A 13,142-nucleotide genomic window follows, 5' to 3' on the forward strand; every position below is an offset into this window, starting at 1 on the left:
TGTATTTAATACGTTCGAAAGGAAGGTGCTAATCTCCACATGCAAAAGGAGAAATATTTTATTTGAATGTTAAATCGAGTATTATTCAGCAAAAGGTTTCCACAGGAGGCACATTCATTTTTTTATTTGTGATAATAAATAAATCACGTGTTTTCATGGAGAAAAAAGTGTTTCTTATTGTGCTCCTATACTTGTTCTGCAGTTGTCATACCCCGGTGTTGTGCCGTATTCAGCACCCCTGCCGTGAAAAGCACCCCCTCGTCTGACAAAAATGATATTCTCATTCCGTGTCACGTTCTGTTTAGCGTCCAGTTTTGTGTTAATGATTCATATTTAAATGCGCTCATGGATTCCACAATAGTCATACTTTCCCACAATCACAGTCACAGATAACGAAAATGGGGTAAATGGTTATTGATGTCATTAATTAATAGCCTGCTTACTGTGTTGTCTTCCATAATATTTGTAAATATATATAATATAAACTCCTAAGTGTGTGTTTGTGTGAGTGTGTATATATAAATATATTGAAGTGTCAGTGTGTTGTTTTTTTTCTTGGTCTACTTATCATTGAATATACGAGGGGGTGCTTTTCACGGCAGGGGTGCTGAATACGGCACAACAATTTGCCTCTTCCACTAATATCTCTAACTCCAACTCGTCAAATTTCATTTTGCGCTTGCGACTATATCCTGCTTTCCATCCAGACTCTCCATGGCGCAAAGTTTGCGCCGCAAACCGTAAGACGCAACACCTCATTTAAATACTGCGGTTTGCACCTGTTATCAATTGCGCAAGCAATCTTAGTTGATCACCCGCAAAACACACAACAACAGCACGTGCAAACTTTTTCACTGCACACGCAATTTAGTACTCTTTATTTAGGATCTTAGTAAATCGGGCCCTAAAAGTCTTAATATTACCTGTGGTGTCCCACAGGGGTCAGTCTTAGGCCCAAAGCTATTTATTTTGTATATCAATGATATGTGTAAAGTTTCAAATGTACTTAAGTTTGTTGTCTTTGCGGATGACACAAATATTTTTTGTTCTGGAAAAGACTTGCCGCAGCTCGTGGAAGTGGTCACGAAGGAATTGTATAAATTATAATGTTGGTTTGATACAAATAAGTTATCATTGAATTTGAACAAAACAAAATGTATGTTGTTTGGAAATTGTAAAATGAATTAAAGCTGCAAGCAACGATGAACGGGCCCTCGCACTCACGGCCACCGCCCCCCATAAGCATATCAGAAATGACACCACCCACGACTTCCTATGTCAAACCATTCAAAAGTTATAGCAGAAAATAGGGACAACCAATCAGAAGAAGGGGCGGGGCTAATTCAGGCCAATGAAGGTCAAGGACTCCATACAGAATCTGATGACACCACCCACGACTCTGTCAAAACATTCAAATGTTATAGCAGGAAATAGGGACAACCAATCAGAAGAAAGGGCGGGGCGAATTTTCACCAATTATGGTCAAGGACTCAATACCGAGTCCCATGACACCACCCAGGACTCTTTATGTCAAACCATTCAAAAGTTATGGCAGAGAAAAGTATTCTAGGGGGCGCTGTTGAGCCGTTAGGCCACGCCCATTAATGCAAACCACAAAATATCAAATTTATCGCCAGGCCTGGCTTGCATGCAAAATTTGGTGACTTTTGGAGAACTATCAAATATGGACTAATCAGATGAAGGGGGGGCGCGCCTTTTGGCGTCTAGCGTCGCCACGGTAACGCTTTTGAAAGAGAAAAGTAATGCGTGGTGTCGGAGGATGGAGACGCACATTTTGATGTATAACACACCTGGGTTCACGATACGGTTCGGGCCGTATTAATTCTCGAAGGAATGGCATATATTGCTCCAAAATTACGTGATTAATTCAGAATGTTCAAAATGGCCGACTTTCTGTTCGGCTTCGGCCATGGCGCCAAGAGACTTTTCTTTAAGTTGCAACATGATACAAGTGTGTACCGATTTTTGTTCATGTACGTCAAAGCGTATTATGGGGCTTGAGGCGCAAAGTTTTTTCTGTCTGAACCAATCAGATGAATGTTGGTCGCGCTTTTTGGCGTCTAGCGTCGCCACGGTAACGCTTTTGAAAGAGAAAAGTAATGAGTGGTGTCGGAGGATGGAGACGCACATTTTGATGTATAACACACCTGGGTGCACGTTACGGTTCGGGCCGTATTAACTGCCGAAGGAATGGCATAAATTTCGCCAAAATGACACAACTAATTCAAAATGGCCGACATCCTGTTCGGTTTCGGGCATGACGCCAAGAGACTTTTCTTTAAGTTGCGACATGATACAGGTGTGTACCGATTTTCGTGCATGTACGTCAAACCGTATCGTGGGGCTTGAGGCACAAAGTTTTCCGGGGGGCGCTGTTGAGCCATTTTTCCACGCCCATTAATGTAAACCATTAAATATCAAATTTTTCGCCAGGCCTGACTTCCATGCAAAATTTGGTGACTTTTCGGGCACGTTTAGGGGGAAAAAAAGGCCCTCCTTTCGTCAGAAGAAAAAAGAAAAAAAAAATTCCTACAGATACAATAGGGCCTTCGCACTGAAGGTGCTCGGGCCCTAATGAAGATGTTCAAATAGAAATGAATAATGTTGTATTAGAAAGAGTTTATGAAAGCAAATTTGTAGGTGTCTTAATAGACCACAAGTTATGCTGGAAGGCCCACATTAGGTATCTGTGTTCTAAGATGGCAAAGAGTATCGGAGTGCTGAATAAATGTAGACACATCTTGAACCAAACAACACTACACAATCTGTACTGTGCACTCATATTACCATATCTGATCTATTGTGTTGAAATCTGGGGTAATACTTACAAGAGCACCTTACAAAGGATATGCACATTGCAAAAAAGAGCAGTAAGGATAATAAATCATGCTGGGTCTATCTCGATCACACCAATCCTCTATTTCTTAAATTACAGACTTTGAAATTTGTGGACCTAGTGAAAATTAGAACAGCAATAATAATGTTCAAAGCAAGAAATAATTCACTGCCTGAAAACATTCAAAAAATGTTTCAAGCTAAAGAAGGACAACATATTCTAAGAGGAAAATTACATTTTAAACAACCATGTGTACGCACTACTCTTAAAACCATGTGCATATCAGTCTGTGGGGTGACTTTGTGGAATGGTCTGGATGATGAAATCAAACATAGTACTAACTCTATACAGTTTAAAAACACATACAAGAAAGCAATTCTTGACAAGTATAAAAATGGGGACCTCTAAAGAAAGTAATTTACCTTACATATGTATTTCTTTGATTATTATTTTGTTCATTGTGGATGGATTATATACAATACAAATATAACTGCCGGCATTCAAGGCTGTTCGTGGAGATTGGCCTCTTGAATTTAGGATATTGTAGGAGACCGGTTCTATTATGATTATAATTACTGATATTGCTTATTGGTTGTTTGTGTTGTATTTATTTTTTTGTTATTTTGTCTTTTTTCCTTTCTTTTCTTTTCTTTTCTTTTCATTTTATTTAATTTTTATAGGTTATATATGATATGATATTGTGAGGAAGGGACAGGACTAAATAAGCGTTCTGCTTCCTCCTGTTCCCTCTCCAACACATTGTTTTGCTGATGTGTTTGACTTTTGAATGAGACTGTTAAATTGTTTTGCTTTTTTTAATATTTTGATGCTTTTAATTTGATTGGGTTTTGTTGTGTTCGAGACAAAGCCAATAAAATAAAAAATAAATAAATAAAAAAAACCTCGCAAGAATAAAGGCTGATTTATGGTTCCGCGTCACACCAACGCAGAGCCTATGGCGTAGGTTACGCGGCGACGTGCACCGTACGCCATAACCTACGCCGTAGACTCTGCGTCGATTTAACGTGGAACCATAAATCAGCTCCGGAGCCGGCAGATAGAAATCCCGACATTTTCGGAGCAAATTTCTTAACAGGCTATCTGTTACATATCATCTATTAAACCAACATTTATCTTCCTAAATGATTTATTTCAGCCAGCGGTAATTCTCCACAGAGCTGCAGGTTTCTCCCCGGGACGACGGCGCAGGTCGACCTGGCGATCACGTCTGTACTCCGGCTGCTGCTGCTGCGCCCCGGTATCATCATTTTTTTTTTTTTTTTTTTTTTTTTTTCAATTTCATTTTATTATCCCGCGGAGGGGAAATTTGCTTCACAGGGGGGGGAATAAAACCAAGAAACATGAAACATGAAAGGCACAAAAACACAGAGCACAAAAACACAGCTATGACACAGCACACAAAGTACACACAAATACCCTGGGGGGGACTGAGGATGTAGTGCGGAGAGTGGAACAGCTGTTCATTTTTTGAGTTGTAAATTAAGTTGGGTGATGGCGTGAGTTCATCGCCGAAAACATCAGATCAAATTTCTTAACAGGCGTTATTTGGATAAACTGAGCGAAGGTTGGGGATCTTAACGGTTACTTTTACGCCTGAAAAAACATTAAAACTTAATAAAGTGGCATATTAACAGCTTTTGGCTCTCAGCTTCCTGATTTTAGTGGTGGTGCTGAAAGTAGGAGTAGTGGGAGTATTGGGACAGACCTGGGAAGATTTCAAGCGCCCTAAAATGTCCCTTCTTCTTTAGGGATAGTGATAGAAAGTATGGCTAGTGAAAGAAAGTAGGAGGTGTATTGAGATTGGGCCTAACTCTAAGAATTTAACATTCTTTGTTCCAGATGTCCAGTTACCAATGCATCAGTATGTGAGTATCTTCAGTAATATTTAATATATTTTTATATATTAAATAAATTAATTTTATATATTTCTACCTTTAAAATAATTAATATGTATGGAATATCCATGTTCCTCAAATATTTCCTGTTTTTTTATTTCCATCAACATTTGCTGCTGATTATTCTTGATTTTCTGTTAATAAACCTAAATACCAGAGTCAATCATGATTGTTACATCAGTTGACTTACAAGACGTTAGATAACCATTTATAGCTGCTAACTTCCATAAATGTTATTAATGGATGATTACAGAGCAGCAGACGGATGTTTTTGTCTCTGAAAGCTCAGCTCTGGGGTCACCGGGCCTGTTTATCCTAGTCTTCATCATTTTGTGATCTTCAAACATATTATGCAGCTTTTACTCGGTGTCACTCCTGCATCGAGGAGCCTGATGGATGTTTGACCCGCTAGCATGCTAACAATGTATTAAATCTCCTAAACTGGGATCATCTCTCACGTCTTTATTCCTGATCGTCTCATGCACTCAGTTCAGCCCAGACAGTCACCCAGTGGTTCAGACATGTACAGATGTTGTTTGTCCACAAGTCATCAAGTTTGTTGAACTGGTACTGAACTGGTGTTAAACTGGTGCTGCACTGGTGTTGCAAATTTGTTATTGAAAATATAAACTGGTCAAATGCTTTCTGTAAAAAAGGCTGTGAGTGTTTTAAAACGCTGGGATAAGAGACAACAAAATGAACATTTTCTCCTCGTTGGAACCTGGATGGAACCACTGAAACTCTAGTTGGAAAACAACTTCTTCTACTTCTTCACTGTTTTTCTCATCACATCCAGGATGAAAACCAACATGACGGAGCATCAGAAGAACAAAACAGTGATAGTACAGAAGTACAGAAGTCGTAAGAAAACACAATCCAACAGACAGAAAGTCTGACAGCACGTGTACAGAAGTGAACAAGAGAGGCTGCCAGGACATTTAAGCTGATTTGAACTGGTTAGATTGTAATCAAATGCTAATAATTGATTTATTCCAGTTCCAGCAGACACATCCAACTTAAACAGTCATGAACAAACACTGTTGTCCAACAGTTACTGCAACAATGAAACTGAAGCTTGAGCCCCATTTACGCTCAACTGTGGAAAGTCAGAAGATCAAACTGTGAAATCGTTCATATTATATATACAGTACAAATTGTCTTTTATTTCTCTCACTGATTGGTGGTTAGATCAGATATAGATCCATAAACACTTTCAGCTCATAATAAATGATTAATAATCACTACACTGTTCGTCTCAATAATTCACAGCCCACACTGGTGATTGTTTCTTTTCTTTTTATGATTAGAACTATTTCCCACCCCCCCACCTCACCCCCTTTTAGTAGTATTTGCATATGAATGAGCTGCTGAGCATTCGCAGCGGCTTCCTGCAGCCTGTTTGTACGTCAGGATGAATGAGACGTGTCGAGCCACCGTGCCACTAAATTTCATAGAGACTGAGATGGAGATGTTGTGGATGAGGTGGAGGACAGGAAAACTACATTATTTGGTGGTCACAGTAAAAGTAGAAAAGTATATAAATAGTATTAAAATAAAGCGAGTGAGTGGCAGCACGCCGTTGCTGCGCTAAATGCCGTGAGTGCCACGGCGCAATTTCCACTGGGGACAGGGGGGACATGTCCCCCCCACTGTAGGTAGGTTCAGCCTGTAATTGCAAATCATCAAGACACCCTGTGCGAAGGCGATGCGAAGACGGGACGGCATCCCCGCTCCCCCTCCTCCCCTCCCCTCTCCCCTCAGAGCTGCTCAAGGCTGGTTTATGATTCCGCGTTAAATTCCGTTTTAACGCAGAACCATAATTTAGGCTTACGCCCACACGTTAAGGTTTCACACGCGCGTAAAACTCATATATACAAAAAAATCTGTGTCCCTTTTAGGTTTAGAGCCCCTCATTTGTTCTGTCCTCAGTCACTCTACGGTTGGAAGCGGTGGGTGAAGAGGAGGTTCCCGGCGTGTCCGGCACCGCGGCTGCAGCACCAGCACCAGCACCAGTACCAGCACCAGTACCAGCACCAGCACCAGCACCAGTACCAGTACCAGCACCAGCACCAGTACCAGTACCAGCACCAGCACCAGCACCAGTACCAGTACCAGCACCAGCACCAGTACCAGTACCAGTAACAGTACCAGCACCAGCACCAGCACCAGCACCAGCACCAGTACCAGCACCAGCACCAGCACCAGCACCAGTACCAGCACCAGTACCAGTACCAGTACCAGTACCAGTACCAGCACCAGCACCAGCACCAGTACCAGTACCAGCACCAGCACCAGTACCAGTACCAGTAACAGTACCAGCACCAGCACCAGCACCAGCACCAGCACCAGCACCAGTACCAGTACCAGTACCAGCACCAGTACCAGCACCAGTACCAGTACCAGCACCAGTACCAGTACCAGCACCAGTACCAGTACCAGCACCAGTACCAGCACCAGTACCAGTACCAGTACCAGTACCAGTACCAGTACCAGTACCAGCACCAGTACCAGTAACAGCACTAGCAGCAGCACCAGTACCAGTACCAGCACCAGTACCAGTACCAGTACCAGCACCAGTACCAGTAACAGCACTAGCAGCAGCACCAGTACCAGTACCAGCACCAGTACCAGTACCAGTACCAGTACCAGTACCAGTAACAGCACTAGCAGCAGCACCAGTACCAGTACCAGCACCAGTACCAGTACCAGCACCAGTACCAGTATCAGCAGCAGCACCAGCACCAGTACCAGTATCAGCAGCAGCACCAGCACCAGTACCAGCACCAGCACCAGTACCAGTACCAGCACCAGCACCAGCACCAGTACCAGCACCAGTACGATCAGCGCTATTATATTATAAGTCTGATATGTGATGACATTAAGAGTATGACATGAATCTGGCTTCATTTCACCACCTCACCGCCTGCGTCGCCAGTTCCCCGTGTCTTAAGACTGTTCCTACGGGAGGGTCAGGGTTGGCGTAGGGATATGCAGATTTAAGGGTTAGTTTTTTCTTTTTAAATCCCAACCTTTGTGTAGAAGGTGGCGTTGCATCTTTCAAGCCCTGTTTTGTGCGCAAGCAAGCTTTATAAATGAGGCCAGGTCTCATCCATCCATCCAGACCAGGTCTCATCCCTCCATCCATCCAGACCAGGTCTCATCCCTCCATCCATCCAGACCAGGTCTCATCCCTCCATCCATCCAGACCAGGTCTCATCCCTCCATCCATCCAGACCAGGTCTCATCCCTCCATCCAGACCAGGTCTCATCCCTCCATCCAGACCAGGTCTCATCCCTCCATCCAGGAGTTGGAGGTCAGAGAGGAAGAGGAGTCATCACTTCATCTTCACTCGGTTTCTAACGCTGATGTTTTTTATTTCAAGAGTACTTGAATACTTTTACACATGCTGCTGATGTTTTTACATGTTGGATGTTACATGAATATTTCCATCTTCTCACTTCATTTTTACATCAACAACTTTAAAAACCGAAGGAATCAAATTAAAACAATCAGATAAATCAAATCAAATCTTGTGCAAATTTTCTTTCAGGGAAGAAACAAGACTTTAAGAATCTAAATGTGAAGTAAGACATGAAAACATTTGGAGACAGAATCAAGAATAAAACAAGAATAATGAGATAAAAATCTAATTCATGATCAAACATCAACAATCCAGTAAATGATTTAATGTTTAAATGTGAAAAAGATCAAATAAAAATACAATAAACCAGAAAACTAAAGATAAAAGGTTATTATTATCATCATCATCATCATCATCATCATCATCATCATCATCATCATCATCATCATCATCATCAACATCATCATCATCTTCATCATGGAGACTCTGAGGAACCAGAACCAGAGTCCAAGTCCAGGATCCAACAGACACAGTTTCTCTGAGCGGAGACTCTGGAGACTAAAGTGGACTCAGAGACACTGAGGAACCAGAAATGGACCAGAGTCTAAATCCAGCACAGAGAGGTTCAGTGAAGCTGGTGTTGAAGGTGTGGAGGTGGATCAGTCTGTCAGAGACAGAGACTTCATAGAAGGACAGAGTTCCAGCAGGAACGTCCACGTAAACTGCTGCTCTGTTAGAGGCTGAAGATCGAGATGAGGTGATGGATGTTTCTCTGTTATTGTGACAGACACGGTACCGACGACCTGGAGAACAGATCAGACTCCAGGAATGATGGTTTCCTCCAAACCTACAGTCATCAGAGTTTCCTTTCCTCCTGATTCTTCTGTAACTCACTGATACAGAAACTAGTCCGCTCCTCTGGACCTCCCAGTAACAGCGACCCGTCAGAACTTCTCTACACAGCAGCTGAGGATTATAACCATAAAACCTGTCTGGATGATCAGGATACGACTGATCCTCCCCCTCCAACATCATCTTCCTGTTGTCATCAGACAGTTTGATGTATTTGTTGACTGTGTTTGTGTCGACAGTGAGTTGACAGGAATCTGATGGAGAGAACAAACAAGCAGCTGCAGTTATTATTGATCAGTTATTGATCACTGATGGACTCATGAACGAGTGAAGATGGTTGAATAAAAACACACTTACACTTCCTCAGACCTGGTGTCAGCCATCGTTGTCCAGCAGGCTCCACCCTGGAAGGAGGAGGAGGATCAGACCAGCTCAGTCTCTCTCAGAGGAAGCAGAGATGTCAGAGCCCCCCCCATCACCTGTTGGACACTCCCGTATCCACTACACCCCCCATCACCTGTTGGACACTCCCGTATCCACTACACCCCCCATCACCTGTTGGACACTCCTGTATCCACTACACCCCCCCCATCACCTGTTGGACACTCCTGTATCCACTACACCCCCCCCATCACCTGTTGGACACTCCTGTATCCACTACACCCCCCATCACCTGTTGGACACTCCTGTATCCACTACACCCCCCCCATCACCTGTTGGACACTCCTGTATCCACTACACCCCCCCCCATCACCTGTTGGACACTCCCGTATCTGCTAGATCAGGAGTTCTTAACCTTTCTGACCTTGAGGCTCAATTATTTCAGTCCAGAGCCCATTAAATATAAACACTGTATAGGCTTAAAATGATGTCACTCTTGGTTTGATTTGTATTCAATACTAAACCAAATCCTACAGTTTAACAAGCAAAAACCTTGTCAAATAAATTGACATAATAAAATGTGATCATGGGCAGCACGGTGGCTCAGTGGTTAGCACTGTTGCCTCACAGCAAGAAGGTCCCCGGTTCGACTCCCAGGCCCGGCAGGATCTTTCTGTGTGGAGTTTGCATGTTGTCCCCGTGCTTGCGTGGGTTCTCTCCTGGTACTCCGGCTTCCTCCCACAGTCCAAAAACATGCACGCTAGGTTAATTGGTGATTCTAAATTGCCCGTGGTTGTGTGAATGGTTTGTGTGTTTATATGTGGCCCTGTGATGGACTGGTGACCTGTCCAGGGTGTAACCCCTGCCTCTCACCTGAAATGAGCTGGGATAGGCTCCAGCAGACCCCCGTGACCCCGCAAGGGATAAAGCGGGTATAGATAATGGATGGAAAATGTGATCATCTCAGAATTTTATTAAACATGTCAATGTTAACATGCAAACACATCAGGCTTGATTCATGGCACAAATCAATCAGTTCAGGCTTATTATAAAAAACTATCAATAATTAGATTTTACTTAAAGGGGACCTATTATTGCAATCTAATACCTATTTTAAACAGGCCTTGAATGTCTTAAAAACAAGCTTTTGATTGTTTTTGCTAAATAAATTATACATTCAGCCTCTAAACCATGTCTTTATCTTCCCATTCTCTAACCTCATTATCTATGCAGGATTCTGAGTGGGCGGGGCTATGATAATGAGGCTCTGGCTGATTGGCTGCCTGAATGACGTGAAACACCGCTACGGAAAAATGGAGGAAGCTCTGGCCGGCGGAGATAGTGGTGGGCGTGGTTTCACGCATCGGAGGCCGACCTATGTAAATCAGAATCTTATTGTCTCGTAGAACCACATCACACTGGACGATCATCCGGGCGGCTGTACAGACACTGCAGAATCTGGTTGCTTTCCTCCTTCTCTGAGTTGGCAGGCTGAGGGGAGACCACTTTATATATGTTAAAGCAAGAAAAAACCTGGTTTTCAGAATAGGTCCCCTTTAAATAAAAAAGGAAGGACTTGGAATGAAAAAATAATATATATATATGTTACGGTTAACGTAGAAAAGCGGCTTTTTTGCAAAGTAGCCGGTCAATGGTTGCGGTGAATATGTAAAATAGCCGGCTAATGTTCAAAATAACCGTCAGGGCGGCTAATGTAGAAAAACTGCTATTTTGCAAAGTACATACATTTTTAAGCTCATGGTGCGCGGACATCACATTTTAATCATCTTCCCAGTCTAATTGTCTCGAGCTGACCGGAGCATGCCGTGGCAATTATAGCAATTATTCTGAGTCCAAATCCCATGCAGTATATTCCTCAATTGAGTATGCCAAAACGAATAATACAAACTACAGATCACGTCATTGGCACCCCACAAGAGGTGGCAAAGCTCAGTGGAGTGCACTCACCTCTACCAGCCTTATAGGTCTGGGAAATGTACTCGCCAATATCCAGTGTGACAGTCTTTGTGAGGAAAGATCTATTCCCACCTTCTCTTTGCACCTCGAAAACAGACAAACAGTTGTTGCGTCTCTCTCATGGAAGGTGAAGCTCCTAAACCCGAATCGCGCAAACCCGAAGCGCGCACATGATGAGATGAGGTCTCTCCTCCTCCTCCATTTGCACAAATTGATTAAACCAAAACAAACTAAGCAAAGAGTCCAGTTACTACACTACAGAACAGCCTACAGTTCAGTTGAATGGATGAAATTCGCGCTTCAAACCCGTCACTTACAGTAGCCAGTCAGTGCAGTTGGTGCGTAACGCAGCCATTTGAGGAAGCCCATATGTAATGCAATGCTTGTTGTTGACAAGGGTATTTGTTTATGTAATTATTGCTCGGGGCTCATGTTCTGGGTCTCTGGAAAGCGTCTGGAGTCAACTTTTGTTGTATTAGACGCTATATAAATATAATTGAATTGAATTGAATTATTTATGGCTGTTGAAGAAGCCTAACATTACACTCCAAAAAAAAGTGTCGGTTCTGACACATCCACAGCATTAACCGGCTACTGTCGTTTTTCTACATTAGCCGCCCTGCCGGCTATTTTTATTATGTGTACATATAAATCAATCAATAAAAAGTAAAATTAAAATCAATAAATACAAAATAATGTTTTTTAAATTAAATAAATAAACTGTAATTAAAATTGAAATAAAGTGCAAATGAAACTATATGTGTGCATGACAGAACAAGAGGAATCTTAATGAGACACTTGGGCCTCTGAGACACAATCAAGTCCAGTCTGGGTGGAATGGGGGAAAGGCTCACTCTCAGAGTCGCCTCCAGCGTTGCTCTGAGTCTGTTTCGGGCTTTGGGCTTAGTTGTGGCCACGATGGAGAATCCTGACTCACACAGATACGTTGTTGTGAACAGGAGAAGGAGTTTCACAGCCCTCAGTGCAAGACATGGATACTCCTTTGAGACAGCAATCCAGAAGGAGCCCAGGTCCAGTTTGCCCCACTGCAACTTTAAAGTGCTGTCGGTGGAAACTTCCAGAAGCTGGGATTCCAGATGTGAGGGCAAAGCAACATCATTTGCAGTGGGATCCACAGAAAACGGGTCCAAAATCCACATGTGTCCCTCTCTGGGATCCTCAGGAAAGTAGTCATCAAATTTCTCTGCCACTTGTGAGAGGTGCTGAGAGTCACTGATATTCACCTGGGGGGAGTTTTCCAAAATGTCAGACAAAAGTGGAAACATGTTCATTCTCTTTTCCTGGGCCCTCTTGGTCCACAAAGCAAGTTTCCTCTTGAAAGCTTGAACTTTGTCTTCAACAACAAATATGTTGCTGGTTCTTCGTTGAAGTGAGATGTTCAGCTGGTTCAGTAGTGAAAAAATAGGCACGTTTTGCTTTGAACCTTGTGTTGGCATGGTGATGTGCAAGAGGAGATTTTTTTCTCAGTGAGAAATGAGAAGACCTCATTCCTCAGTTCAAACAGACGGTTGAGGATCAGTCCTCTTGAGAGCCGTCTCACTTCACTGTGATAAAGCAGCTGGATTTGATCTGCTTCCATGTCCTCACAAAGTTTAGCTAAACATCTGCATTGTTTTTAATAAAGTTGATGGTTTTCACACATATCCATCACCTCGTGGAACTCTGAAATCTTTTTTGCTGCAAGGCTTTCACGGTGGAGAAAACAGTGTGTTCATTTAGCTTCTGGTGCACGATCGAGTATCCGTCTGATGAGGCCGTGATGCTTGCCAGTCATTG

General features: G+C 42.8%; 1 protein-coding gene across 2 annotated transcripts in view; it reads right to left on the minus strand.

The window, feature by feature from the left end:
- Positions 1-7,887: 7,887 nt before the first annotated feature.
- LOC133446714 (NACHT, LRR and PYD domains-containing protein 3-like) overlaps positions 7,888-13,142 on the minus strand; it is a 39,919-nt gene continuing 34,664 nt past the window's right edge. For both annotated transcript variants that reach the window (XM_061724715.1, XM_061724718.1), the window contains 2 exons: positions 9,345-9,391; positions 7,888-9,241 (listed from right to left, as the gene is read on the minus strand). In XM_061724715.1, the coding sequence (XP_061580699.1) occupies positions 8,694-9,241; positions 9,345-9,391 (595 nt within the window). In that variant the 3' untranslated portion in view covers positions 7,888-8,693. The remainder of the gene's footprint in view (positions 9,242-9,344; positions 9,392-13,142) is intronic.

Source organism: Cololabis saira, chromosome 7, assembly GCF_033807715.1.
Source record: "Cololabis saira isolate AMF1-May2022 chromosome 7, fColSai1.1, whole genome shotgun sequence".
NCBI classification, from domain to species: Eukaryota; Metazoa; Chordata; class Actinopteri; order Beloniformes; family Belonidae; genus Cololabis; species Cololabis saira.